This window comes from Pocillopora verrucosa, chromosome 3, assembly GCF_036669915.1.
Source record: "Pocillopora verrucosa isolate sample1 chromosome 3, ASM3666991v2, whole genome shotgun sequence".
Taxonomy (NCBI): Eukaryota; Metazoa; Cnidaria; class Anthozoa; order Scleractinia; family Pocilloporidae; genus Pocillopora; species Pocillopora verrucosa.
The window spans coordinates 12,163,258-12,188,556 of NC_089314.1; the positions used below are offsets into that span (position 1 = coordinate 12,163,258).

General features: G+C 34.6%; 2 protein-coding genes across 4 annotated transcripts; one reads left to right on the forward strand and one right to left on the reverse strand.

Moving 5' to 3' along the window:
• Positions 1 to 1,438: 1,438 nt before the first annotated feature.
• LOC136279715 (uncharacterized) lies at positions 1,439 to 11,390 on the reverse strand. Of its 3 annotated transcripts, none has more exons than XM_066163676.1 (8): positions 11,070 to 11,390; positions 9,178 to 9,290; positions 8,442 to 8,561; positions 7,724 to 7,917; positions 7,108 to 7,196; positions 4,758 to 4,832; positions 2,897 to 2,971; positions 1,439 to 2,405 (listed from the first exon to the last, which is right to left on the reverse strand). In XM_066163676.1, the coding sequence occupies exons 1-8, from the start codon at positions 11,274 to 11,276 to the stop codon at positions 2,268 to 2,270; spliced, it is 1,011 nt and encodes a 336-aa protein (XP_066019773.1). In that variant the 5' UTR covers positions 11,277 to 11,390; the 3' UTR covers positions 1,439 to 2,267. The 3 variants fall into 3 exon arrangements, with proteins under 3 accessions (XP_066019773.1, XP_066019772.1, XP_066019771.1); XM_066163675.1 differs by having other exon boundaries at positions 7,108 to 7,190; positions 8,442 to 8,567; positions 11,070 to 11,385; XM_066163674.1 differs by having other exon boundaries at positions 8,442 to 8,567; positions 11,070 to 11,384.
• A 29-nt stretch (positions 11,391 to 11,419) lies between these two features.
• On the forward strand, positions 11,420 to 25,273 carry LOC131788136 (sorting nexin-33). Its single transcript, XM_059105205.2, has 17 exons — positions 11,420 to 11,653; positions 11,741 to 11,827; positions 11,922 to 11,996; positions 13,484 to 13,716; positions 14,506 to 14,602; positions 14,701 to 14,826; positions 15,632 to 15,746; positions 16,485 to 16,618; positions 17,459 to 17,562; positions 17,970 to 18,073; positions 18,629 to 18,709; positions 19,105 to 19,181; positions 19,875 to 19,964; positions 20,060 to 20,116; positions 21,506 to 21,563; positions 22,205 to 22,296; positions 22,968 to 25,273. The coding sequence occupies exons 1-17, from the start codon at positions 11,630 to 11,632 to the stop codon at positions 23,019 to 23,021; spliced, it is 1,608 nt and encodes a 535-aa protein (XP_058961188.2). The 5' UTR covers positions 11,420 to 11,629; the 3' UTR covers positions 23,022 to 25,273.
• Positions 25,274 to 25,299: the final 26 nt, after the last annotated feature.

Below are 25,299 nucleotides of genomic sequence, written 5' to 3' on the forward strand. Positions count from 1 at the left end.
TTCATCATATATTCCGTTTTGCCGGCTAAGCATATTTTCAAGGAAGGATTAATTTTTAGCAAATCAAGCCGATAACTTTTTTTCTCTCTCTCTCAAATCACTGTGGTTGTCAGCAAAAATTGTTTTCGAAATTAATTTGTGGTAGCGAAATGTGTCATTAAATTGGTTGACTCTAATCCTTCACAAAAGTAACTTAGAAAGTTAAAACTGTAGGGTTATTATGTTTACAATTGAATTAATCGATGGAATTTTTATTCATTTATTATTAGTATCCTCTCTAACAATTTATTCAATTTAACAGGCCTACTACAAATACGCTTCCGGTAAGTCTATGCGAGTCCGTTCAATTTGGTAATTTGTCATTTTTTTTTCTCATTTTTATTTTTAAAAAGAGTATATGCGCTTTTTTTTCTTACGTGCTTTCCAATTGACAGTTGTCGGATACGAGTAAAAAAAGTTTCAAAGTTTGTTTGGAAGCCTGTCCGATTACAGCTAACTGTCCAATTACAACTGTACAGAATGATAAATGAAAAATAAAGCAGCTAATGCACCAATCACATTTGAGGAAATGGTAACGATTATAAATAGTAATGGTAATAGGGCCGAGTGGAGTCCAATTCAGTCTGTAATTATATGTCGAGTAATTGACAAAATCGGACGGCCGCGAAGCGGGAGTCCGATTAATCAAAACTATGACAAAAGTTGAGAAAGGAACTAGACATCGGTTATACGCTTTCATTAAAAACAAAAACAGTTAACTCGGCGAAATGGGGGGCAACAACGCGCGCACATGACGCGTTCTGTCCACTTACACTGGCATGACGTGTTAATTATCCCTTGATTTAACTGTCCTATTACACTGTCCAATTACAAGCATGACGCATACACTGTCCTATTAGTGCTCAAATCGGGCTGGTGATGACCAATCACGTTTGAGGATTTTGTTGTAGTTTGATTAAAGGAGTGAAAAGAGAAAAAAAACGAACTTAGGATTTCACTTTGGCAAGCAGATGGTTTGGAAGAAAAGGGTCTTTTAATCTTGAATAGTCAAATCAATTGCTGGTCAATGAGTAGAAAATCTCAGTCTCCTTTCAAAAAAACCTGGCCCAGGGGAGCAAGAATTTGAACAAACCAATCTAAAAAAGTTCGAAAGGTTGCCCGGAAGGATGTTGAAGTTGCAAATTGATCTGTGAGGTTCAATTACAGAAAAGAAGAAAAGAAGCCCGTGGCTCACAAATATTAGCTAAGCACTACTTCCAACCACAAGTGCCCAACTAATAACCTGTCCAAGCCGGACTTTTTCAAGGATTCTTTTCTGTAATTTCTTTTATTGTAGATTACCTGTAAGGATTATTTTTTTAACTTGAACTCCTAATTAATAACCATATAATTCAAACTGACTTGCAAATGTCTCCTGTTCCATTTTTTGATTTTCTAAATCAACTGTCTCATAAGGGGTGAGCACTGCCCCTAGGGAAATTATGTTTTCCAAAGTAATTGCCTTTTATCATTCTCCCCTTTTTTCTTTTTGCTGTTTTCTTTTATCATGATATTGCAATCAGGCAACTCTATTAAACATTAAGGAAATAATTGTATGAGAGCATCCTCGTTTGTTCTTTACCCTGATATTTCCAAACAGTTAAATGTAATTAAAAATTCTAAGTAGAATTCTGTTCCAATTCACCTTCCTACATGTGCGTAAATTAAGAGTTGAATTTGGGCTGCTCTGCAAACTATTCAGTACAAAATCAATACAATGAGACTCAACTTTGCTATGTTACCATCGCATTACCAGTAGTTCTGTATTGTATAGCATAATATCATGAATTGTTATTTCAAAATTATATTAAATCCTTCTTTCAAGTATAAACAATTTTAGTTGGTACAATAGAGTTTCAATTTGAGCGCTGATGGTGCCCTAGTTTATGGTTGCCTTTGCTTGACCATCTTATTGTAAAATGGACAGTTAAACTTCTCTTTGGGAGACTTGAAATACTTCATTCACACTTGCTCCTCCAAGTGGAATAACTGAGGTTCTTGTTAAACCTTGCTGTGTCCAAAAATCAGTCTCTGATGCCTAATACTCAATGAAAATAACCAAGCCAGGGAAAAACTCTTTAAATTTTCTGACACAAAAATTCTCCAAGACAACTCCTCTGCCAGTGAAAAATGACCTTGATGATTTTCGTTTTACATGATAACATTGTGTCTTCCATTTTGCAATCAATCCTATTATGCACTAATGTTTCGCAAACCTTGTAGCTCTGTTATCTATCATGACTTGAGGTGACAAGTGTATTTACAAGTGCTTTCTTAGAGGGCTTTACTTTAGCTTCATGTAATTGTCTTTCCCACTGTTTTCTGTGCAAAGTGTAGAGCTTCATTGCTACCTGTGCATCTTGTACCTGGTATAAATATAAATATAAATATAAATATAAATATAAATATAAATATAAATATAAATATAAATATAAATAGGATTGTGAATTTTTTTCAGGTGTTTTTGTTCAAAATTGGCCTAAAATCAATAAAAACCAGTTAATTTGGCTGTTATTCCTTGATCAGTTAGAGAAAACAAATCCAAGAAAATGGATTCCACAAAACTTTACCTCCATAACCCTCTATACCCTAACATTAGCATCCACATTCTTCACACTGATTTCTATACATTTCTTGTGTTATTAACAAAAAGAATTTGTTGAACAATCAGGAGCTTCTTCATTTGGTGATCATTTGCATTATTCTCTTGACCATTACATATGATTAAAGAGTGATATAGCAAGGAGATATTGGAAGCCAATCACTCTTTTGGGTTAGAGGGCTAATTCCCTGCTCCACTTTTCATACCAAGTCTCTTCCTTATACTACAGAAAGTATTTACACCATGAATACTTACAGAAGAATGTTCTCCTTCTTGAATGCTGGTATTCAATAACTGCTTGGCAAGTTTTCTTAGTGAAGGGGTTTTAGTCTAGAGATAAACAAATGATACAAATAGCAAATGACTAAAATTGTGTTGCTCAGTTTTAAAAATAGGCAGTCTGAGACTGCATGTGGCTACTGATATACAGTACCACAATTTGTATGGCATTGAACAGAAATAGAGATTGCATAATGATGCTAGAAGCCAGTGTTGCAGAAGATTTGTATTCACATGCAAAATGGAAAACCTGCTACATATAACATATTTCTGAGTACCCTGTTCCACATAAGAAAGATGATTCAAAAATAAAGTACCTAATTGACATTCAAAAAATATTGAATGTCAGCAAGCGGTCATATTAACAATAGTAATGATGATAACAGTAGTAATATAATAATGATTTTGAGGGGCTTGCTTGGAAGCCTCACAGTTTCTTAATCCTCAGGGGTACAATAATTATTAAGCTGTGTTTCTTATCTATAATAATTGTAAATCATCCTGAGATGATTGTGAGATGTGTTATCATCTTCTGTAGTACTCTGAAGCAAACCAACACTCACTCACTCAACACTTTACCAACACTCACTCTCTCATTTTGGCAACATATGTGGCTTTGCCTCTGGTAGGAGGCAGTGGCCACAAAAATTACATCCTTGGATCTACTGTGTATAATTTTCTGTTTCGAACAGTGAAATACTCTGTCTTTAACCCTTTAACTCCCACATCAAATTTGTAATTCTCCTTACAGTCAACCATAAAATTCTTGTAATGTTAGTTCAAAGAATTTTGTATTGGATCAACTAATTATCCCCAAATTGATATTTTTCTCTATTCTCATCACTCATCTGGTTGATATTGTATTGATATTGTAAGGAGAAATTCAGTCTTGGTCACTCGTGGGAGTTAAGGGTTAAAGAAAAACAACTTCCTCATAGTTTTCATGACGCACCAATTACATCCATTAAGATCGTTTTGTGTCACAACAAGAACTGAAAAATTATATCTTTAGTTGTATAGGGCATAATTCATTGATTGAAATGGTAACCATAGAAAAAATATTATCTTGGGTGTTCTTAGATGCAAAGTAATTTTGTTTCAAATACACTCTTCTTTCTTTAGTGTATACTGAGCCCAATAATCTTTAACTACAAGGTACTCTGGTGAGGGTCAGAGTCTGGTGAGGTTTAGCTTTTCTTGTTACTTACCATCACTCATCTAAAAACAGTGTGGCTTTGCCTACTATAAGGAGGCAGTAACCATAGAAACTACAAACTATTGCAGAATCACAGAAACTTTCTGATCATTTCTCACCAATAAGAATTAAATAACATCAGTATTATAGTTTAAACCCTAAAATTTTGAATCGAGTATTGTTTTTAAGTACTCCCTCTTTCCTCTGCATCAATCAGATGCAAATTAAAACCAGTCTCAGCTCATTAAACATTTTTGCACACTTGAAGCTGTTTGTGCTTACTCTTAAGTTCTCAATATCTCCAATAAAATTTAACCTCAAGTCTGATTTGCCAGATTGATCGTATTAGTTTCTGTTTTGTGTTCTTTCTTATCTTAAGCATAACAGGTGATTAAAAAATAACTTTTCAAACTGATAGGAAAGTCCTTTCACCTGTTGAACTAACAACCAAGCAATTTTAGGCATTCATAAGCTGGTAAAGGAGAACACTGTCTGTTTCACAGTGTTTGAAGCAAAATTAATCAGTATACCCATACAACAGTCATTTAAGATGACTGTATACACTATATCTAGTGCAAATTACAGACCCACAATAAATTATCTTTCATTGAAAGGATTTAGCACAAAGAACAGTTTACTTACCTTAACTAGTTTTTGGAATGGTTTATACTTGGCAGTATCTCGTATACTTTTCCATGGATGATCAAGTAGCAGTACCTAAAGTTGAAAAAAAAGAAAAAAATCAACTTTAACCCTGTGACAAACTTCCGTACCTGTTTAATCCTTTGCCCCCTAAGAGTGACTAGCATCTAATTTTCTCTCACAATAATCACCCCTTAATCAAACATTAAGCAGTCCTTTCAATAACACCCAGCACTTGCCGTAGCTTTGGCTGGTATTCTGTTGAGTATACTTAATCATGTCCATATCAGATTTACAGAACAAAAAAAAATTAATGAATAACTTAGAAAATAATTGTCAATTTAGTATTGGAGTATTCACCCCATTTATTTTTAAAATACTGTGGTCTTTTTTTTTAGATTCATTATTTCACTATCAGTTTTCTTTTTTTTTTTCCTTTTTTTCCTTTTTTCCTCTTTTTTTTTCCTTTGTGTGTTCTACAAAAATTCACCATGCATGAAGTAGATGTACATATTGTCTGTTACTTAAAAAAATTTAAAACAACTTTTAGCTGAATTAAAATCGTCAAATATTTTTAGGTAAATAAAACAACAGCAGTTGTTCTCAACTGCTAGTAAAAAAAAAAAACTTGAAAATCAAACTTGTTAAAATAACATGCTTGTTGATGGCAAAAGTAAATCAAATTTGGAACTTTTTGCAAAGATGTTAACTTTGCTTAAAAACACTTCACAGAGGCTTAGCTTTGAAGAGAGAAATAAAAACAGCCATTGACCACTTAGCGTCTAACCTTATGCTGCATTTGCTAAGAAAAGTGAAGAAGACTTTGTTCTTATGGTTACTGGTTAGCTAGAACATGACTGAGTAAGTAAGTGACTTTTCAGCAATTGGTGACTCAACAATTGTTTATCATCTGATATGAAATGCAAGCCATAGAGACCACTAAAATTAATTGGCTGATTGATTTAATGCAATTATCTTATGTAAACATTTATAGCAGTTGCATCCATCAATAATGGAACACTTCTGCAGATGAGAATAATTCTGGGGTTTTTCCAACAAATAAAACTGGTGAAGTTCACTGCTGCATATCTTTAATTTCTCTCAATAAAATAAACAAAACAAAACAAAACTTGCAATCACGAAAAATGCCTTCAGCCTTTTCAAACAGAAGACTGCAAGCAGAAGAAAACTCTGTAAACAAAGCTCATGGCATTACAATACAAATACTTTAAGCACTTGTGAATTTAAAAAAATGGAAAACAACAGAATCTGGCTTGGCCAGGCAAAGAGAGGTTTGGATTGTAGGGTCAAAATTTGAGAAAATGTGCATACAGAAATTTAACGCACACAGGATATCACCTAGTATTATTTTTGTAGATTACCTGCTGAAAGTGTTAAGTATCATATGATGTTAGACAGTTACCACCATTCTGGATCCTTCTGTGACATTTTGGAAGCTTTCAAACAAACTCACCAACTAAAACACCTCAAGAGCTTTTTTATTTCTTTCAAGTGACCGTTACCTTTATAAACAAGTTCTGCTAAAAGTTATTGTTGTTCTCTTATCACACCATATACCACATTTCCACCAAAATATATGTTTGCGTTTACAAGTATATACAGACTCAAATTTCCGTAACCAGTAACCATATGTCCTCTCAGAGGACTTTTTGTGAAAAAATCAGGCAGCAGGTTTGCATGTCAGTAAATAAAAGATTTTGATTAAAAGTAAGCAATCAGTAAAACAATAGTTACCAAGAGGATAATATTCAATGACCATTTACCAAAATTCAAAACAGAAAACTCTGTTTAAAGCCATTTTATTCTGAATGGAACTAATAGGCTAGCAAGAGCAAAATTGCTGTCCATATTATTATTCATGAAGTACTTTACTGAGGTAGCCACCAAGTTTCAAATCTCATTGAAAGCACCGTTAAGATCACAAGAATAAAGGAAATGATCTCAAACTTGAGGAGATCTTGAATAATGATTTTAGATATATGAAATTCATATATTTGCACTGCAGTGTTATTCATCACTTGGATGGTTTATTTGGACCCAACATATTGACCAGCTCCCAGATGGCTTGTTAGCCCAGTTGGTAGAGCACTGCACTGGTATTGTAGAGGTCATGGGTTCAAATCCCGTACGGGCCTGAAAATTTTTTCAGGTCTTATTTCAACTTCTAGTTCAGTAGTGTTCTTAGCTGTGAAGATCTTGAATGTTAAACAAATTCTGCTTGTCAGTACCTTTGACATTGTATGGAGATCAGTATGGAGAATATACAGACTGATGCTTAGGTGTGAAAGGTTAAAGCCACTACCAAGCTGTAGTCTTATACCAAACTCACCTCAAGGTCATTCTTCAAGGAATGTCCAACAAGGATTTTCTCTTTAAGTATTCTTGAAACTTCAAGTTGAACTGTCTTGAATTCTGGAGCTTGACATGAAAACAACAATTCCTCAATAAATTGTGATACACAAAACAAGCAGAAACATTTATAAGACCAGTAGCTACAAGCCATAAATATATACACAATCATGTTTTATTTTCAATATTTATTCAATGAATTATGAATTGTATCCTTGTTAAACATGATTCATTTATAGGGAGCGCTTAAAGCATGATTACAAATTTGAAACAAGAAGAGACAAAATTCGAACTGGATATAAATGTATATTCAAATCACAACATTTGCATTGTAACAATCCCTTTGATAATTTTACATTGTTCATGACATGACCTTGAGCCAAATGTTTTCCTGTTCATCCATTCCAATCAACATAAATATTATTTCCTTTCATTGACAAAAACAGAAGCGAAGGAGGTTTGGCAGAATCTCAGTAACATCCTGTGTAAGAATGCAGAATAGAATCCTAAATAATGACAGTTGCCTACATGAAGTGTTTCAAAACAAGGAACATTTACTCTGGTACACAAAAATAAGTATGTGAGCTAGTACTGACCATTTTTTAAATTTTCAGGTCTAATTCCACTGACGTGAGTGCGGTAATCAACCACTTTCTCTTGTGGTGCCACGAACGAGTCATAGACCACGCGACCATGTGAGTTAACAATGGATACTCGTGCCAACATGTGCCTCTTGGCATCAGACCCAACTCCTACCATTTCACAGTCCAGTGCAATCCTTTTTGTTATCCTATCACATAATTTTAAAATTAGTGGCTGATGAATACCAAAAAATGCATAAAACATCCCCTGCCACAGAGGGGGGGGGGGGGGGGTTAAGTTATGTTGGGGGCTCTTATGTCTCTCCATGTTCTATCTCCATTCCAGCATTTTACGAAATTAAAGTTGAAACACTATAAAAGTAGAAAGCAAAGAAGCCTATTTATTTTAGGTACCCACTAAAAATTTTGCTCTTAGCATTTCATTCTCGATGTGTAAGATCTTGGGTGAAAAAGTTCTTTAGCAACAAAGTGATAGAATATAGAGTAGCAAAAATTAATTATACAACAGGAGATTTCACAAAATAATATTTTCCTTTATTGCTTCAAATAATCATTTCCTTTGCTGCTTTAGAGGCAATTTTGGAACATGCATTTCAGTTAAAGAAACAAATTAAAATTCAAAGCACGTTCCTTACACTACTACTGGGGTACAGCATGGTTCTTTCTTTATCCATACAAGTCAAGATGAAACTGTTAGTATAATGTAACTAACCCTTCCAGACTGCCAGTTACTAGCATATCATGTGGATCTCCAATTGTTGTCTTTGACTTTGTTTTTTTCCCAGTAATTTCCTCAAGGTCTTCTGGATCCACATCATCAAACCACACTTCACTTGAACTTGAATTCAACAAAAACATATATTGTAAATACAGAGATCATCATGATTACACACACTGTGTGACTGACAGATAAAACTTGGACAGTTTTCTTCTAGTTTGTGCCTAAATAGCCTTGTCACTCCCAAGACCTCATAAGTAACTCCCCAAACTGCCCATGGCACAATTCTTACATATATGCTCCTGATCTCAATAATTTACAATCAACTGTTACCACTGGACTTCACAACCTTGTTCTGGAGAATGTTATTATGATGTAACACCAAATTCTGTATATTAAAAATGCAAGAAATATGCTACGGGAGGAAAGGAGAATTTCCAAGTACATCAAGGGAGTTGAAAGGGTTTGCAACCCATTTGATCACTCCAAATAATCAACTGTTACCTCAAGGTCTAATCACTTCTTTCTAGAGAGTGTTTCCATAATGTAACACCTAATTCTTTAAACTTATAATACAAGAAAATGTACAACAGATAGAAAGGAGAATTTCCAATCAGATCCTGGGAGTTGAAAGGGTTGACAACGATAGTGTTTCCTAATATTTTCTTCCACATCTTTGTACTTGGTATTTTTTTCTAGGTAATACAGCTTTTGTATGAAAAGTTCTCACCTTGTTGCGTTTTCTGATTTAAGATTTGGCTTCAGAGTTCTCTTTAATGTTTTCTTCTGTCTTCTTTTTTTATCTCCAGTGGTTTCCTTGGCGTTTTTCTCTTTCTCCAGTAACTAAGAAATAATACATCACATGAGATAGACTTGATTTGGCCTACTGATGATCACCTTACTTCATATGCCATTTGGTATTTAAAAATTTACCTTCTCTGAATTGAAATATTTTTTAAGTCAGTCTATAATTTCTAACCCTGTATCTAATTGTCAAAGCCTAATATTTTTAAAATAAATCATCATACTAGATGACAAATTGACGATATAGAAGCCATCAGTCGTAATCTCTTGAAATAACATGTTGAATAGAGACGGTGAAAGACTGCATGTGGCCACTGATATAGCACAATTTTTATACCATTGAAAATAAGTAGAGGTTTCATAATGATGCTAGAAGGTACGTGTATTGTTCCTAAATATTTGTCTCACATGCAAAACAGAAAACCTGCTGCATCCCATATATTAATGACTGCCCTGTCCCACAAGAGAAAGATGACTCAAGAATATATTGTCTAATTACATGTGACAATCAACTAAGAGTTTCATAGTAACAAATAACAATATTAACAATAATAATAATAATAATAATCATAATAATAAGAATAGCAACACAATAATAATTTAAAGGGGGCTTGCTCAAAAGCCCCATGGTTCCATTATTCTTTGAGCTACAACAATGATTACTTGTGCTTCTTTTAATTTCCCCTGTTAATTATAAATAATTTCTCATTTTCTTGCAATTCCCATTTCTTGAGACTTTTGTTTCATACAAAAAGGTATTCTGTTTTTTTGGGTTATTCTGCCATACCTCGTTTTAAGACATTCTGCCTTTCTACCGTTCCACTGTTCAATCATTCTGCTGAATAACTCAAGGTATGTATGTCACTACTACCTCGCTTGTCAAATTTAGTGACTCTTTTCAGCATGAGTCGCTGATTCAAACGGTAAAATGCTCTCTTTTTCAAGAAAACAATCTCCCTCCAAGCTTCCATAACATATATATTCTATCTATTGAGAAATTTCTGCAAGAAAAAGTTTTGATTTTAATTATGCATTGGTGGATGCCACTGTGGAATTATTTTGAGATGTTTATTGTCTTTTGTGGTGTCACAGCAAGAACAAGAAATATTATATCTTTAGATCTACATAATTTGGTGATTTAACCAGCAAAATGCTCTCTCTTCTAAGAAAAAAAATTTTGCCTCTAAATTTCATTATGTGTTGTTCATACTTATAAAGATATTTCTGCAAAGAAAACTTTTTTTTTAACAGCACACAATCCTGAAATAATTGTGAGATGTTTATCATCTGCCGTTTTCAGCCGTAGTGGCTATACACCAGAATTCGCAAGAGAAGAGAACTCAAATGTGCATTAAGTGCAAATGTCGATCTACTCAGATTCTCTGAAAGAAACAATTTCTAGCACCGGGAAACACAAAGTCAAAATTAGGTCAAGATCGGAATGCTTTTGTTACCCTCACTCACTCATCTCAACGACATAAGTCGCTTTGCCTCCAATAGGAGGCAGCAGCCACGAAAAATGAATGTTTCTTCAACAAAAATTTTAAAAAAACTTGACTGTACGCGCCATTATCAAGAAGGATCCTTATAGCAACGAGGACGAAGTGCAATTTGACAATCGCTGTACTGTGTGAGCTCAATTCCCCACGTGCTTGGCAGTCGATCATCCAAAGAGGTAATGAAAGAAATTCATTAACACGGGGCATGGGACTAGGGTATCAAAGGTAACAGACAAGAAAGAGCTTTACGGCATTTAAGGTTAATCAACGCTTAGATATTGACAATCAGAGAATTAAAAGAGTCTCGCTCAATGCTCACCGCTTGCAAAGCCTTCCAGTTAGACGATATTTCTGTGGCGGTTTTTGGTAATTGAGGTTGGATAATCTGCGTTCTTTTCACTTCTCGGTTTCCCTTTCCAGGTTCAATTTTTTTCTTTTTATTCCAATCCTTTGAATGCGGGTTTCGACTGTGTTTGCGTTTTCGTTTCAAGTTTTCGCTGCTGTACTGGTTCGTGACCTCTGCCATTTTTAATTTTTAGTGCAAGACTGCAATTATTTTGTACAGCTGAAAATATTTAGCATATATGTTGTCGAATAGGCGAACACGATGTGCCCTGGACAACGCACCGCTACTCTGAGTGCTCTCGCATCCTGATCTACAGAAAGCTGAGTCTCCTGGAAGGTTTCGAAACTGCATGTGTTTTTTTTACACGAATTAAAGGTCAAGTCTGTTTTGAAAAGTTCAGAAATCCCATTTTTCTCTGTAACGCCGACGAAATCCAGCGGCATATCCGCGTCCGCGATCGGAGGAGTGTGCTCACGTGATATCACAGCTAAAAGTAGTATCTTTCCTCAGAAATGGTATAGGTTACCTACAGTATGGCGGTTTCACCTGGCTGTAAAGTACGTTATCGTCACTTCCGACAGCTTTCATTCACTTTATTCCTTTTTTTCCTCAGATTTACTCACCCTAACAACATTCGTCCGTAGGTACGCGTACTGTACGATTTTGAAGGTGATCGACCTTCTGGAGAACTCGTCGTCTACGCGGACGAAATTCTGACCGTGACCAGAACGGTACGTGCGGTTACGCTTATTTTGTAACGCTGATACCGTCTGCATTTGGGACTGCTATTATATAATATTTATGTTATTTCTTTGTTTTCGACAGGACGTCGGAGAGGGTTGGTGGGAAGGAGTTGGACCCGACGGATCTAGAGGTCTGTTTCCTGAGGCCTATGTAGAGGTGAGATATATAGGCTAACTGTCATGTAATATTATATCCCAGAATGTGTATAGAATATTAACTAAAGTATACTGTTCTTTATGATGAGTCTTACCCGAGTATGAATTTCCATATCACAAGAAAAGAAACCTTTCGTCCTAAATTTTTCACAAGGTTTTCCCGTATTGAATTTGGCAACGTCTGTCTAGTCTTGAGTACTTTATTTCCAATATTCAGGAAATTTTTTAAGCTTTAAACCTGAGATCACCTTTACAACCTTTACAACTCTCACTCTTATGGCATAAGATTTCATCTGCATTTCCCTCTGCAATGTATTTATATTTACCTCGTTTTAAGGTCACCTTGTAGAAATGTATGGTACGTTATGGATGAGACACCAGCATATTAGAGATAGGATTAATTCTCTAGCGGATCAAACTTACGCGGAGTTATTAGCAGTTTTAAGAAAGTGTTTAAATTTATCTGCACTTGCCAAAAGTTGTTTCAGTGAACTGACTAGTGTTAATGTGCAGAACAAGATGTTATGTGAAGTCTCAACTGGTATGAGATTTGTAACCAGTTAAATCACTGGAGATTTGTTCAATCTTTTTAACTATAGCAAGTTCAGCAATGGTTGCTTCATTTCATTGAAAGGTTTGATTTGGGAACCTTTTGCAAAAAGTTGCCAATCACAGCTGAGCAGAAATGTTATAATGTTGCATACTTACTCAAATTGAGTGCCCGAGGAAGACTAGTAGCAATAATGAAATGTTGTAATCCAAAATAGAAATGAGCACATTTTGAGACAAGTAATTATGCTTCATTATGAAAGTGTGTTCACCATGACGATAAATCACATCCTATTTAATAATTATTTGCTGAAGGTGAGATGAATATTTTTGAATAATCCCTGAGTTGAAGTGGAAGGGATTATTCAGCAATATTCACTGAGTCTATGGCAAGTAATTGTTAATTGTAGCATAAATGCTCAGTTGCTTTTGAATTCTGTGTTTTTGCTGATACCATTCTTTTACAATTGTTTTGATTACTCGTATCAAGATAAGCTACCAGTTTTAACTAGAATTTATCAGGTTTACGTAATTCAATTGGCAAAAAGTTCATTTTTTTCTTTTGAAGAGTTACACCAAACTTAGTAGCATTTTTTGCATTTCTCAAAATTGTATTTTGTGCTATAGTGTTTATCACTCCTTGCCTAACATTTACAAAATGCAAGCTAACCGTTTCAAAATGTAGCACTCTTGCTATTATTACAACTTGCAAGGTGATAACAGTGAGACATGATGGAATCCTAGACGAATCAAAGCATGCATCTCTATCATCACAAGAACAATAATTATTCTTATTTGCAATGTTAGGGAACTGTAATTTGATTTGACACTTAATTCACACAGCCCATTGGAGAAATATATAACAGACGTTAAGTAGAATTGCTATAGAGATCTTGGGAGTTGAAGGGCTAAGGAACTCTTGATACTTATGCTTCACAGCTAGCAGAGTATCCAGCACCACAGTCTGACAACCTCCGTCCTTTACCTTCGGCACCTCTGCATAATCAGGGCTCAGTGGATGGAGCAGATGGATGGGATGATGATTGGGATGATGATGAAACTGTCAGCAACTACAGTGGGGGAGACCAGGAGTCAACAATCTCATCATTACCAAGGAGAGGAACCAATTCAGGAATGGTTAGAACAGGGACAGTTCGAAAGAGCATGAATAGGTAACGGAAAGCCTTTGTATAATGGAATAAGGAGCTTTTTTTATTAAATTTCTCACTACCCAATACAAAGTTTTCCCAAATCCAATCAAAGAAAAAATTAATATCTTATGTAGGCAAATACAATTAGGGGAAAAAAACTTCTTTTAAACTCACTTGTTTACTTTACCTGTCTGGATCATGATTAGTTTATTTGTCGGAAAAAACCTGATAACAATGACAAGGTGAGAAGTAGGATTTGCTTTAAAATCAATGGCTATTCTTTGCTTGACAAAATAACATGCTCGTAATCTACATGTGTTTGGGCAGCAAATGTGGAAAATAAAATTTTTTTTGTGTCCAAATTCCAGAAAAAAATGGTTAATAGCTCACTTTTTTGGACGAGCAAGATCATATTTTTCCCTTGTTAAAATAGAAATATCTTGGACAATTCTGTTCAGATTGATCTGCTCTGTAACTTGAAGGGAAAACAACTGAACAGCCTTGTACATGGGAAAGAATTGTTGACACCATAGACAATATAGATGTAGATGGAGCTCATCGATGAGCTCCATGATGAATTTGAATAGATGCTGTGAGACTGTTCAGGAAAAGATCTCAGAATATGTCAAAATGTGGTGAGAGCATTCAATAACACTCTTGGCTGAGCCTTGTGTGACACTTTTTGGTTATACCACACTTTGATGTCATCTGTGATCTATTACCATACAGACGCACAGCAACATAGTTTAGCTGTTGAATAGAATTTACTGTAAGATGACTTGCTACCATTGAACTGCTTTTGTTTTAAAGGTTCTCGTACTTTGTGAAATCTGGTGGAGAAGCTTTTGTCATTGGTACACAACAAACAGATGTAAAAGTTCCACAGAATGAGAAAGTATCGATCATGGTAGAGTGTCTATCTCATTTTTTGTAAATGTTTGAATTTTAGGTGCTATATTAGAAGTGCCCATTAGTCAACTCTGTTTTTCTGTTTGTGATTTTCAGGAAGACAGAAAGCGGATTACTTGGTGCAGCCATCCAGACCCATTCACATGTGTGATAAATTCCCCTGAGAAAAAAAGTAAATTTAAAGGGATGAAGAGTTTTATTGCGTACAACATAATACCCAGTGTGAGTATGTGTTCACCAAAAGTAGTTTAGCATTGTATATTAATTAAAGATATGCAGCATTCAGTGGTTCACTGTACAACAAGTACACAGTACATTTTATCATTTGTGAATGCAGTGAGGAAAAATACTTGTAAGCAAGGAGCAATTGTCCACTAGCTCTTATTTTCTGTGATACCACCAAATAAGGGATTTACTATGCCATGATTATTCAATTTTCTGATAACCTGAAGTTATGAAAGTCAAGCTTTCAAAACATAAACTGCATTTAATCAAAGATTGGTTTGTTCAGTGCAGCTATTTTGTTGCTTCACTTTCCATCCCTTTTTAGTCCTTTCCTACAGTGTAGTTCCATCCCCATAATCTCACCCTGATATCTAGTTATTCCAGCTTTAGAAATTTACTGAAAGGATATTTTATAGAGGGCATGGAATAAAACTTGCCCAACCTTTGACATAGCATTTTCTTGTCATCATTTATTGAAACACCAGACAAGCCAATCTAGACAAACTACCAGCTTCTATTTGGCTTCCTTGCCACACCCCTTGAAATTCCTAACGTTACTGAACTGCTACAGAACTGTAAATTATATAAATAACTCTTAATCATGGTCATCTTTGATGTAATTGTTAACATGTGATCTCAATAACCTTCCTTCTTTTTCTTGTCATTTTGCATAATAGATAAAAATAATTAATAAACAGCAAAATCCCCTGTTTTGTGCCTTTTTGTTTCCTGAAATGGATATAGTGAAATAGCATGCTCTTAGGACATAGATTTAATGAAATAAATTACTTTTTTTCTTTAGAATACTGGAGTTGTTGTCAGCAGACGGTACAAACATTTTGATTGGCTGTTTGGCCGCTTGGTTGAAAAGTATACATGTATATCAATTCCACCATTACCAGACAAACAAATCACAGGTTAGTAAACAGCACTCACTTATTATTTTACTCAAATAATCTTTTATTTATCACTGGTTACCTGGTTAGTGTGCTTTAAGAGTGCGATATTGTCTCGTGGGACAGTAAGGGTTTGAGTGTCCAGCCAAACTGCATCAGCTCTTAATTGAGGAGAATGCACTGCCTTCCTGATTACTTTACCAAAGGGATGATGCATCAAGTCTTCTCAAAGTTGGACTATAAGGATTATGGTTCCAGTTTTTCACACCCTCAATTTTTGTCATCAGCAGGGAAAAATTAAACTATCCACATACATATCAAAGAGGTTTGTAAAATTTGATGGAAAAATTCTTGGAGGTATAATATTGAAGCTATGAGTTGGCCCCTCTAAAATCAGGGACCAAATTACTAACTTGTTGTGTGTTGCACTCTTTTGAGCTGAGAGATGGAAAAGCTGACAGCTACAGCTGTAGAGAGGTTTTGCTGTTCCATCTGAACACAAAGGCTTAACCCTGTAACTCCTAACATCTGATTGTTAATTCTCCCCATCTGGCTACCTCATATTTCCTTGTAAATTAGTAACATGAATTTGGTGTTAGATCAAGATAACAACCTCTATTTAATCAGATTGAGTATTCTCATTACCTGTTTGCTGGATTTTGTATGGATATTTTAGGGAGAAGGTACATATTAATCACGTCTGGGAGTTAAAGGGTTTAAAAGAAATGCTATTAAATATTCTTTTTGTTTGGCTTTTAGGGAGATTTGGTGAAGAGTTTGTGGAGAAAAGAAGAGATAAACTTCAACTGTGGATGAACAGAATATGTCTTCATCCCGTGCTATCTCAAAGTATCGTGTTCAAACATTTTATTACATGTGGGGAAAATGAGAAGGTAATCACATAAACAGAACAAACTCCTTGAGAAATAAGAGGGATGAGGTGTAGTAAGAAGGTACTTTCTCTCCCAGGTGAAGTGGTACCTCTACAGACTGCATTATCATCTGCTTTCCTAATTTATTGGGTATTTGTTGTTAGTATACACTAAATTAGGAGATGGCATCAAAGGTGTGCTCTGATTGGCTACTCAAATCCCAAATATTCTTTGCTATTCACCAGTGAGCAACTCATGCAGGAATGGCACCTGAAAATATTGTAATTGTCATAGGAATGAATGATTGAAAATCATTTTTTTGAACTATAGTATCTCACTTATTTAGTATATACTAAAGCAAATATTCACCTCAGTATTGGTGGCTAGTGATGGTTATTTTTACCTCTCCTCATTGTGGGGTGGTTAATATCCACCATCACCCACCTTCACCTTGGTGAATAGTTTTAAACTGTACAGTATAATATGTATTGCAGTATCTTTTGACTTCAGCGCCTCCCTCATAACCAATGAGAAATAGCCATGGTGCTGTTTATACTTACACATATATACATAAAATGTATCCAGAGCTTTTCAATTCAGTTTCACAAAACCAAAAAGTATTGTAACTTATTACAAATTGGACCAGTCAGACCAAAGGGAATTGAATTAGGAGCGAGACACTTATTAGAAAAAGTTTAAAGAAAAACCCAAAACTAGACTTGAGGCAAGTGTAAGTATCTAATCCAACTTACTTTAGGTTAAGTGTTTTTGTCTTAAAGTTGAGGAGGTGATGGGTTTAAAATGTTCTTCAATTTTCAAAACCAATTTGATAATGTGGAGGTGATTGGTTTCTCTTTGCAGGAATGGAAGCAAGGAAAACGAGCAGCAGAGAGTGATAAACTTGTTGGTGCATCTTTTTTTATGACAGTAGACCGTCCCCAAGAAAGATTAGAACTTGTGCCAGTGTGAGTAAAAAAGGAGATGATGCTTGTCATGTTCTGATTGGTCAAAACCTATTTTTTTATTGTACCAATGAACTCATATCTATTTTAATTTCCATTTTCAGTTGGTTTACTGCCAAAATACTCTTTATTTATTGTAGCGAATACAAATCACATTGTAATCTTGTTTCACAAAGTAAGATTTAGAGCTTGTTGCTGTTGTATTTTTTGCCTCCTGTTACTCCTATTGTACAATAAATCTGTTACATGTCTACTTGTGAAAGACGACATCTTTATGAATATATCAAAGGCTGCATGATGTCATGAAATTTCATCCAACACAAATGTTTGCAAGACTTCAATAAATTTATACCATGAATTGTAAGTAATTTACACCAAACAACTAACCCTTCAAATCTTCTGTTTTTCAGAGAAAATAGAATAGAACAATTTGGACGATTTATCAAAAGTATGGATGAAAGTGTCAGGGCAATTCAGGACAGAGGTCAAGTGCACTGTGAGAAGTGCCAAGGATGTAAGCAAATATATTTTCATCTCAATTTTCTTTGCCATCTAAGATTACTTTTCAATTAGAGAATTTTTTTTGCGGGCAAATGGAAATTGCTAAAAAGCAATTGCAGAAAGAAGGTGCTAAAATGCCTGCTTCAACATATTTTAAACCCATGACTCCCAGATACCAGTTGGGTGCAACTATTAGCTGTGAAGCCACATGTTGGGAGAAATGCAAATTTAAGCAAATTCTCCATTTCCCTAAAAGGAATTTACACTAAAATGAATGAAGTGATCATTACCAGTATCTGGGAGGCATGGGTACAAAACCCTGTCAAAGCCTGAACTTTTTCAGGCTTCTCTTCTGCCAAGATGGCCTCATTACTTGTATATCATCCACAGCTTAAAATACAATTTGTTTCATTTCGAACTGACTTTTTGTCACTTGTTAAGAGTTGCAGTTGGTGTGCACTGTGGTATGTTTTATTGTAAATGTACAAGGGGAACTTGAGACATGGTTTTGTAGGTGTCTTAGGGGTATACACTCTGCTTCATTTGGGTTAAACATTTTCCTTTTCAGCATACAGGAATGAATATAAGAAGATTGGTAGCACTTTTGGATCTCTTAGCACAGCTTTTGCTATTGATGAAGATTCGCCAAGTAAGTCATGCTGCTGTTAGCAGTCTCTCAAATAAAACATTCATGAGGATTTATACACTATTGTTCCCCTTTCAGTGTAATCTTTCTGTTCATGATGCTCAGGAATGCAATTACATCAAAAATATATATTAAATGCTGTTGCGCTTTTTGGAATAAACTTGTGTATGAGAAAACTAAAGTTCAAAAAGCAAGCTACAGAAATTAGGTAGCATTAAGTACATGTGTATGGCAGTTTTTATTACATATCATATTTGCGCTTTCAGAATTGAAACAAAGTGTTTCCAAGTTCCACGGAAATGACTCAGCTGTATTTTTTGAAATGTAGTACATGTTCTATGGTTTCATAATTCTGTTTTCAAAATAACTTTTTTGGGTTCTCTTGTTGTTTTGTTTAGGTTCTCAACAATTAACTCAAGCAGTAGAGCATACAGCAAAAATTTATGATGATATTGGAGAAATGATAGCAGAACAGGTTTGTAAGAGACCTCATAGAAGTAATTTAGCAGCATTTCACTTGTAATAGATAAAAACAGATTCTAAAAGAAACTTTCTACTGCCTGCTCCAAAGAAGGAGCACTTGGTGAAAGTGGGAAAATAGCCTGGTAGCTGCAAGTTAATTAAAATTAAAATTTTACTGCAACAAAATTAGGCCTACAACCCCAAGAAAACTATAGTTTAAATTGTGGTGACAATTGCACAGTTTCACACAACCTTGATACTTTATCTCATAACCCCTCAGCTCCTCTGTTAGACATGCCGTGTCAAAATTCTATTTTCCACAAAAAGTCATGTTTTCTTTGGACAAGTTTTAGAATTCTATGCAACTATTTTACAATGGTAATTGAAAAACTTGAGGGATATTTTTTGAGCCCAATTTCACAAATCTAACTGATTTTAAAATGCTTTTAGATACCAGACAAACAAGAGTTTCCAACTGGTAAAACAATCTTTTCGCTCAGGAGATATTTATATCCTGGTCTCTTAAGGTCTCATACAACCTCTTTACCTCTTGAGCCATTTTCTTGTTTCATATGTGAAGTTTGGAGTGCAAAGGCTTGATAAAAAGGTTGCAGAATTTGTCAGTTTGAATTAGCATTTCTACCCCTGTTTGATTCACAGGGTGGTGTTTTCTCTTGTTAATATGATATGCAATGTTTTTTTTTAGCCCAAGAATGACTTTTTACCTTTGTTAGAAGGACTTAAGGAATATTCAGGAATGCTAAGCACCTACCCAGATGTACTACAAGTTCACAAGGTGAACATCATAATATTGCTAGTATCTTTTAACTGCATTTGCTGCCTTTATGGACAAACAATATGTCCTAAAGTTACTCTGTTATTCCTCAAAAGGGTACAATTGGCAAAGTGAAAGAATGTCAGAGACTTAAGGATGAAGAGAAGATGGAGGTATTGCAGCATATAAATCTTGTTACATGTAATCTTTACTCCTTTTTTAGAGATATGTATTATGATAACTGCATGAAAAAATATAAATGCTTTCATTTGACAATTATGGTTTACATTTCCAAGAAGAACAAGGCTGAGTTAGACACTCAGTCAAACCTGTATTAAGCAGTCACCCACTGGGAATGGTAGGGTTATGGCTTATTACAGGTTCTTCAGATAAGGGGTATTATAAAAAACAGTACACAAAGCCTCTTGATGCCATAATTGACCACTTAGTATGCAGAATCTTTCTAAAAAATACTATTTACTCTGATTTTGGAAGAGAATCAAGGATTAAACATTACTTTAAAGATTATTCTTAGTTTTATAAGAGAGGTTTGGCTTTAGGTGCTGCTCAATATAGGTGGAAAACAATACAAACAGGCTTTTGCAACTTAGTAAAGGGTGACTGCCACCGCTTAATTGAGGTGACCACTTAAAAGAGGTGAAAATTACAGTGATTAAGGGCAAACAAATTTGGGACTTTGGCAACTGGTGGCTAAATATAGGGTAACCACTTAATATGGTGCCACTTAGTATAGGTTCAACTGTACAGAAACAATATCATATATACTCAGCAAGCCTTTTAATTTCTGTTGTATACCTGGAAATAGTAGAGGACAGGAATCATAACAGAGAAAAAACAGGCAGAGAAAATTTCCTTCGCGCTTATCCGTTCTAAATTGCACAAGAAATAATTTTGTTACTTAATTGTTAATAGGAGTTAACTATACACAATCAATCAGTTTACAGCAGATTTATTTTGCTTTTGGTACTCAATTAGTTTATTTAACATTCTCAGCCAGTAATTGCATTGCTCACCAGCAAGTTTTCTGTAGTGTAGTGGTAAAGTAACAGAGCACAAAGGTTGAATCCCTCATTGGAGATCCAATGAGTAATATCTTTCCGTACTTGGTGTAAACCTTTCACAAAACAACTCTGGAATGTGTCATTCTGAACAGTGAGAAATTTATGAATTGACTTTGGTTTCTGAGATGTCGATGTTATGATTGACAGCAGTGCAAAAGTTAAATTAACATTATGTGTGATGCAACTTCAACCCAATGCATGTAGGTTACATGTTGTGGAAAGGTACAGGAGACCTAAGTTGTGTTGTTCAAAAAAATTGAACATACTGTTAAAGCTGCTTGTTTATCAGCCTCCACTGTTGTCAGCATGTTACTTTGCTTTGAAAAATTTGCATAGGTGATTCCTCAGTAGGATTTAAATTCAGTTTCTATGACAATTATTATCTTCTTGCATGCAGTGGTGTTTGAAAATTAACAGTGAGAATTAAAACCAGTAGTTATCAATTTATTTTTTATTATCATTATTATGATATCTTTTCAGGATTCTACTTTTGAAGAAGTTTGCTCACGAGCAGACACCATAACATATGTTTCATATGGTAAGTGCACCATAGAATATTAAAGAATAAAGGTGCCTCGGAACCTAAACTACAGACTTTGTAGGAAACTTGATGTGCTGATTACCATTTGATTTAACAAACATTGAGGGATTTCCAAACTTGTTTTGAAGTGAGAGCCAAATAAAGTTGAAGTTAGGGCCGGTGTTCCAAGAGGCTATAGTATTGCTATGGTAATATCTGGTATGGGGAAAAAAAGGCATTTTATTGTCTACTGATGCTTGCTGGGAATTTATATCTTACATGATACTATCACCAAAGCAATTAAACTATGTAAAAGTGTAGGACTTGATGTATGGTTGCAAAAAAGGAGTGACTGAGGGTAATTGTTCTAAGCCCCCTAAATTTCATGTAGCTCTGTTTCTTTGGTAGTGACTCATTTAGCCAGGATGGATATATTGTTTCATTTGTGACCCAGAATTAAACCAATGATTTCGCTGATGACTAGAACAGAATAGAAATTCGTACTTGATACAGTAAAATTTATTAATCAAACACATACCGTTTTAACTGAGTCATTTTTATTAATCCCTACCAGGGACACAAATTTGTCAAAGTACATATTGACCAATTTTCTATACTTAATGTGTTTTTTTTAAATTTATATTTCTTTCTGTTCACAGCTGAAATGAGCCATTTTCATGATCAAAAAGTTAAAGACTTTAAAAGTATGATGCAGCACTTTCTACAAGAACAAATCAGCCATCATCAAAGGGTAAAGGGTTTAACTTAAATTGGTTGTTTGAAAGTAAACAGTCATGCAAAAATCACTACAGCCTTTGTAGCATTTTTTTTCAATAACTATTCATGGAAGTGGAGGTGAATATTTTTTAACATTCACCATTTTCTCCAACACTGAGGTGAATAATTGTTTCAGAATACACCTCACAGAAACCAAAAAAATAGTTTAATTATTCCCATCAACATTCCAGAAAATGGTCAGATATTAAATTGTTGACACCTTATTTTGTCTCTTTTGCTGCTCAGAGGTGACTAGTACTTACTTATCACTTCCAAACCAGCCAATCAGTTTCCACAAAAAGCACCATATTCACCTGTGCTCTATATTTCTGATTACTTTTATTACTCTTTAATGATACATATATATTACCAATATTTTTACAATGTTAATTCAAATTTCTGCTTTCAATTAATGTAAACCCTTTTCAGTTATTTAACTCTAAAACCCATGGAGAGGCTTGTTATGTTTTACAGAGGTTTATTTGCCTTCAAAGTAGTCCCATCTTTCAAAATTAGCCTTCACTAACAGAATAATTTTGTAACTCAATGACACCTGCAGCTTTAGGTCAATTTAGAGTTCCCATTTTCTGAGAATTTTCTGCCAATCCTTTCTCTGTTGTAATTCCTTTCCTCTGCTGTTTCTAGGTAATACAGAAGTTAGAAGAATCCTTGAAGATGTATGATAACGTTCAAATATAACTCATCATGATCCTTTTCAGATGTTGATTCTCCTGTGAAATACATGCATCTCTTATTTTTTACATACAATGAAACATGCAAGTAGTAATGGTTGTAGGACTGAGTGGAGTCCAGTTCCATCTGTAGTCATACAAGTGTGATTAGCAAGTGGGAGTCCAATTTGTTAATCACAAGTATGATTACAGACAGAATTGGACAACACAAAGTCCTGTTACCCATAAATCAAAACTATGACAAAATTAAAGAAAGAAACAACACATTCGTTCTACATTTTTATAACAAAAAAAAACCAGTTAACTCGCCAAAATGTAAAGCAATAGTATGCGCACATAATGTGTTCTGTCCACTTACTCAGGCATAAAGTGTTAATTATCCCTGGTAATAAGCAATCACCTTCAAGAATTTTGTTATAGTTTTGATTATCAGCTTAGTTTGTCATCTGTGCAAGTAAATGTAAAGAGAGGAAATAACTATTATGATAAGAAAGCACTTTTTGTTACAGTGAGTATCTTGTTAACCCTTTTACTCCCAAGATCTCATTGGCAACTCTCCTTACTGTCTGCCATACAGTTCTTGTGCTGTTAGTTTGGAGAATTTGGTTTTGGATCCATTCATAATCCCCTAATTGATATTTTTCTTTATTCTCATCACTTGTCTGCTTGATATTGTACTGATATTGTGGGGAGAAATTCTGTCTTGGTCACTCATGGGAGTGAAAGGGTTAAGAGAGGTTCTTTGAAGCAGTTACGAGGGTTGCAGTCACATTATAGAAAATTGTATTTTTGATTCTATAATCTGATGGAAATTACAGTCTGTAGTACCACTTCTATACTTATGCAAAAATAACATTTTGATATTAAAATAGAATCCTTTAATGAAGCAAAAAATTATTTTATGAAGAACAAGCAGTCTTTCTATGTAAATTGTATTTTAATATATGATTATAAGATCTTGAAAATAGTAGAAATTGATAGAGCTGTAGAACTTGTTATTACTCAGAGCATTAACTTTTGTGACACTTGACCCTTTAACTCCTAGATAAAATTTTTGATTCTCCTTACAGTCAACCATATAATTCTTATAGTGTTGGTTCAGAGAATTTAGTATTGGGTCCACTAATTCTCCCCAAACTGATATTTTTCTTAATTCTCATCACTTATCTGGTTGATATTGTATTGATATTGTAAGGAGAAATTATGTCTTGGTCACTCATAGGAGTTAAAGAGTTAAGGAGAGAGAAAGAGAGAGAGAACTAGGAAAATGACATACAAGCAAACCCACATGATTTTTGAACACCTGAAATATTTCAGAACTGTTTTTGTGTTGAGGAAGAAGCCAATTGGATGTGTGATTATGAACTGTAATGACCAGTTGTTATGTGATTGTGATAAACAGTCCCAAAATATGTCAAGTGTTCACCATGTCTTTAGCTGGATTGTAACCTTGCATGCTGGCTGTGAAAGTGTTCTTCTTGCTCAGTACTTTTAAAAAAAAAGAATAGCCAAGAATGATAAAAAATTGATTTATTGTAATTGTACTGTACTAGGATATAATAAGCACTCCCAAGATCCAATTAGAATTTCTCGTTATAGACCATCATAAATTTCCTTTTAGATTGGATTAACAGAATTTGATCTTAGATCAAGATAAAACCCTCTAGCTGATAGGCTCATCTTTTCTCAAAGCCTGTTTATAAGAGAACTTAAGGGAATTGGGAGAAGTTACATTTCAATCACTTCTGGGGATTAAAGGCTTAATTAACTGGCTGTTGGTCAAGAAACAAGCTGATACATGTAGCAAAGACAGAACTCAAGATAGAGACAGAATTTAAGCTTAATTATGTGGAGAATTGTTAGAAATTCTAAGAAATTATGACGCAAAATGGATAGTTAGAGGGTTAAAACGAAAAAAACTTGTGAGGGTGAATCGCATGGATATTTGCTCAGACAAACAACAAATTCTTAGAAACATCTGAGACAAATGTGTGGCTTTGAAATTATAACAAGGGTGGTTGGTCAGTACATCTTGAATGTAATCATGGTACTGGTACCTGGGATTGTAAATATTTAGGGCATAGTTAGAATTTTTCAATGGTGAGCACTAATTTTTCTTAGTAAAGATCTTTTCCTCTATTGTTAATATGCAGTAATTTTCTGACACAATTATGATTTGTGCTCCCTCAGCTGTATTTGTAAATTAACAGAAAATTGGTACAGAACAAAGGAGAAAAAAAAATAAATTCAAATTTCACTATCTTTGTATTCTTGGTTTTGTTTAT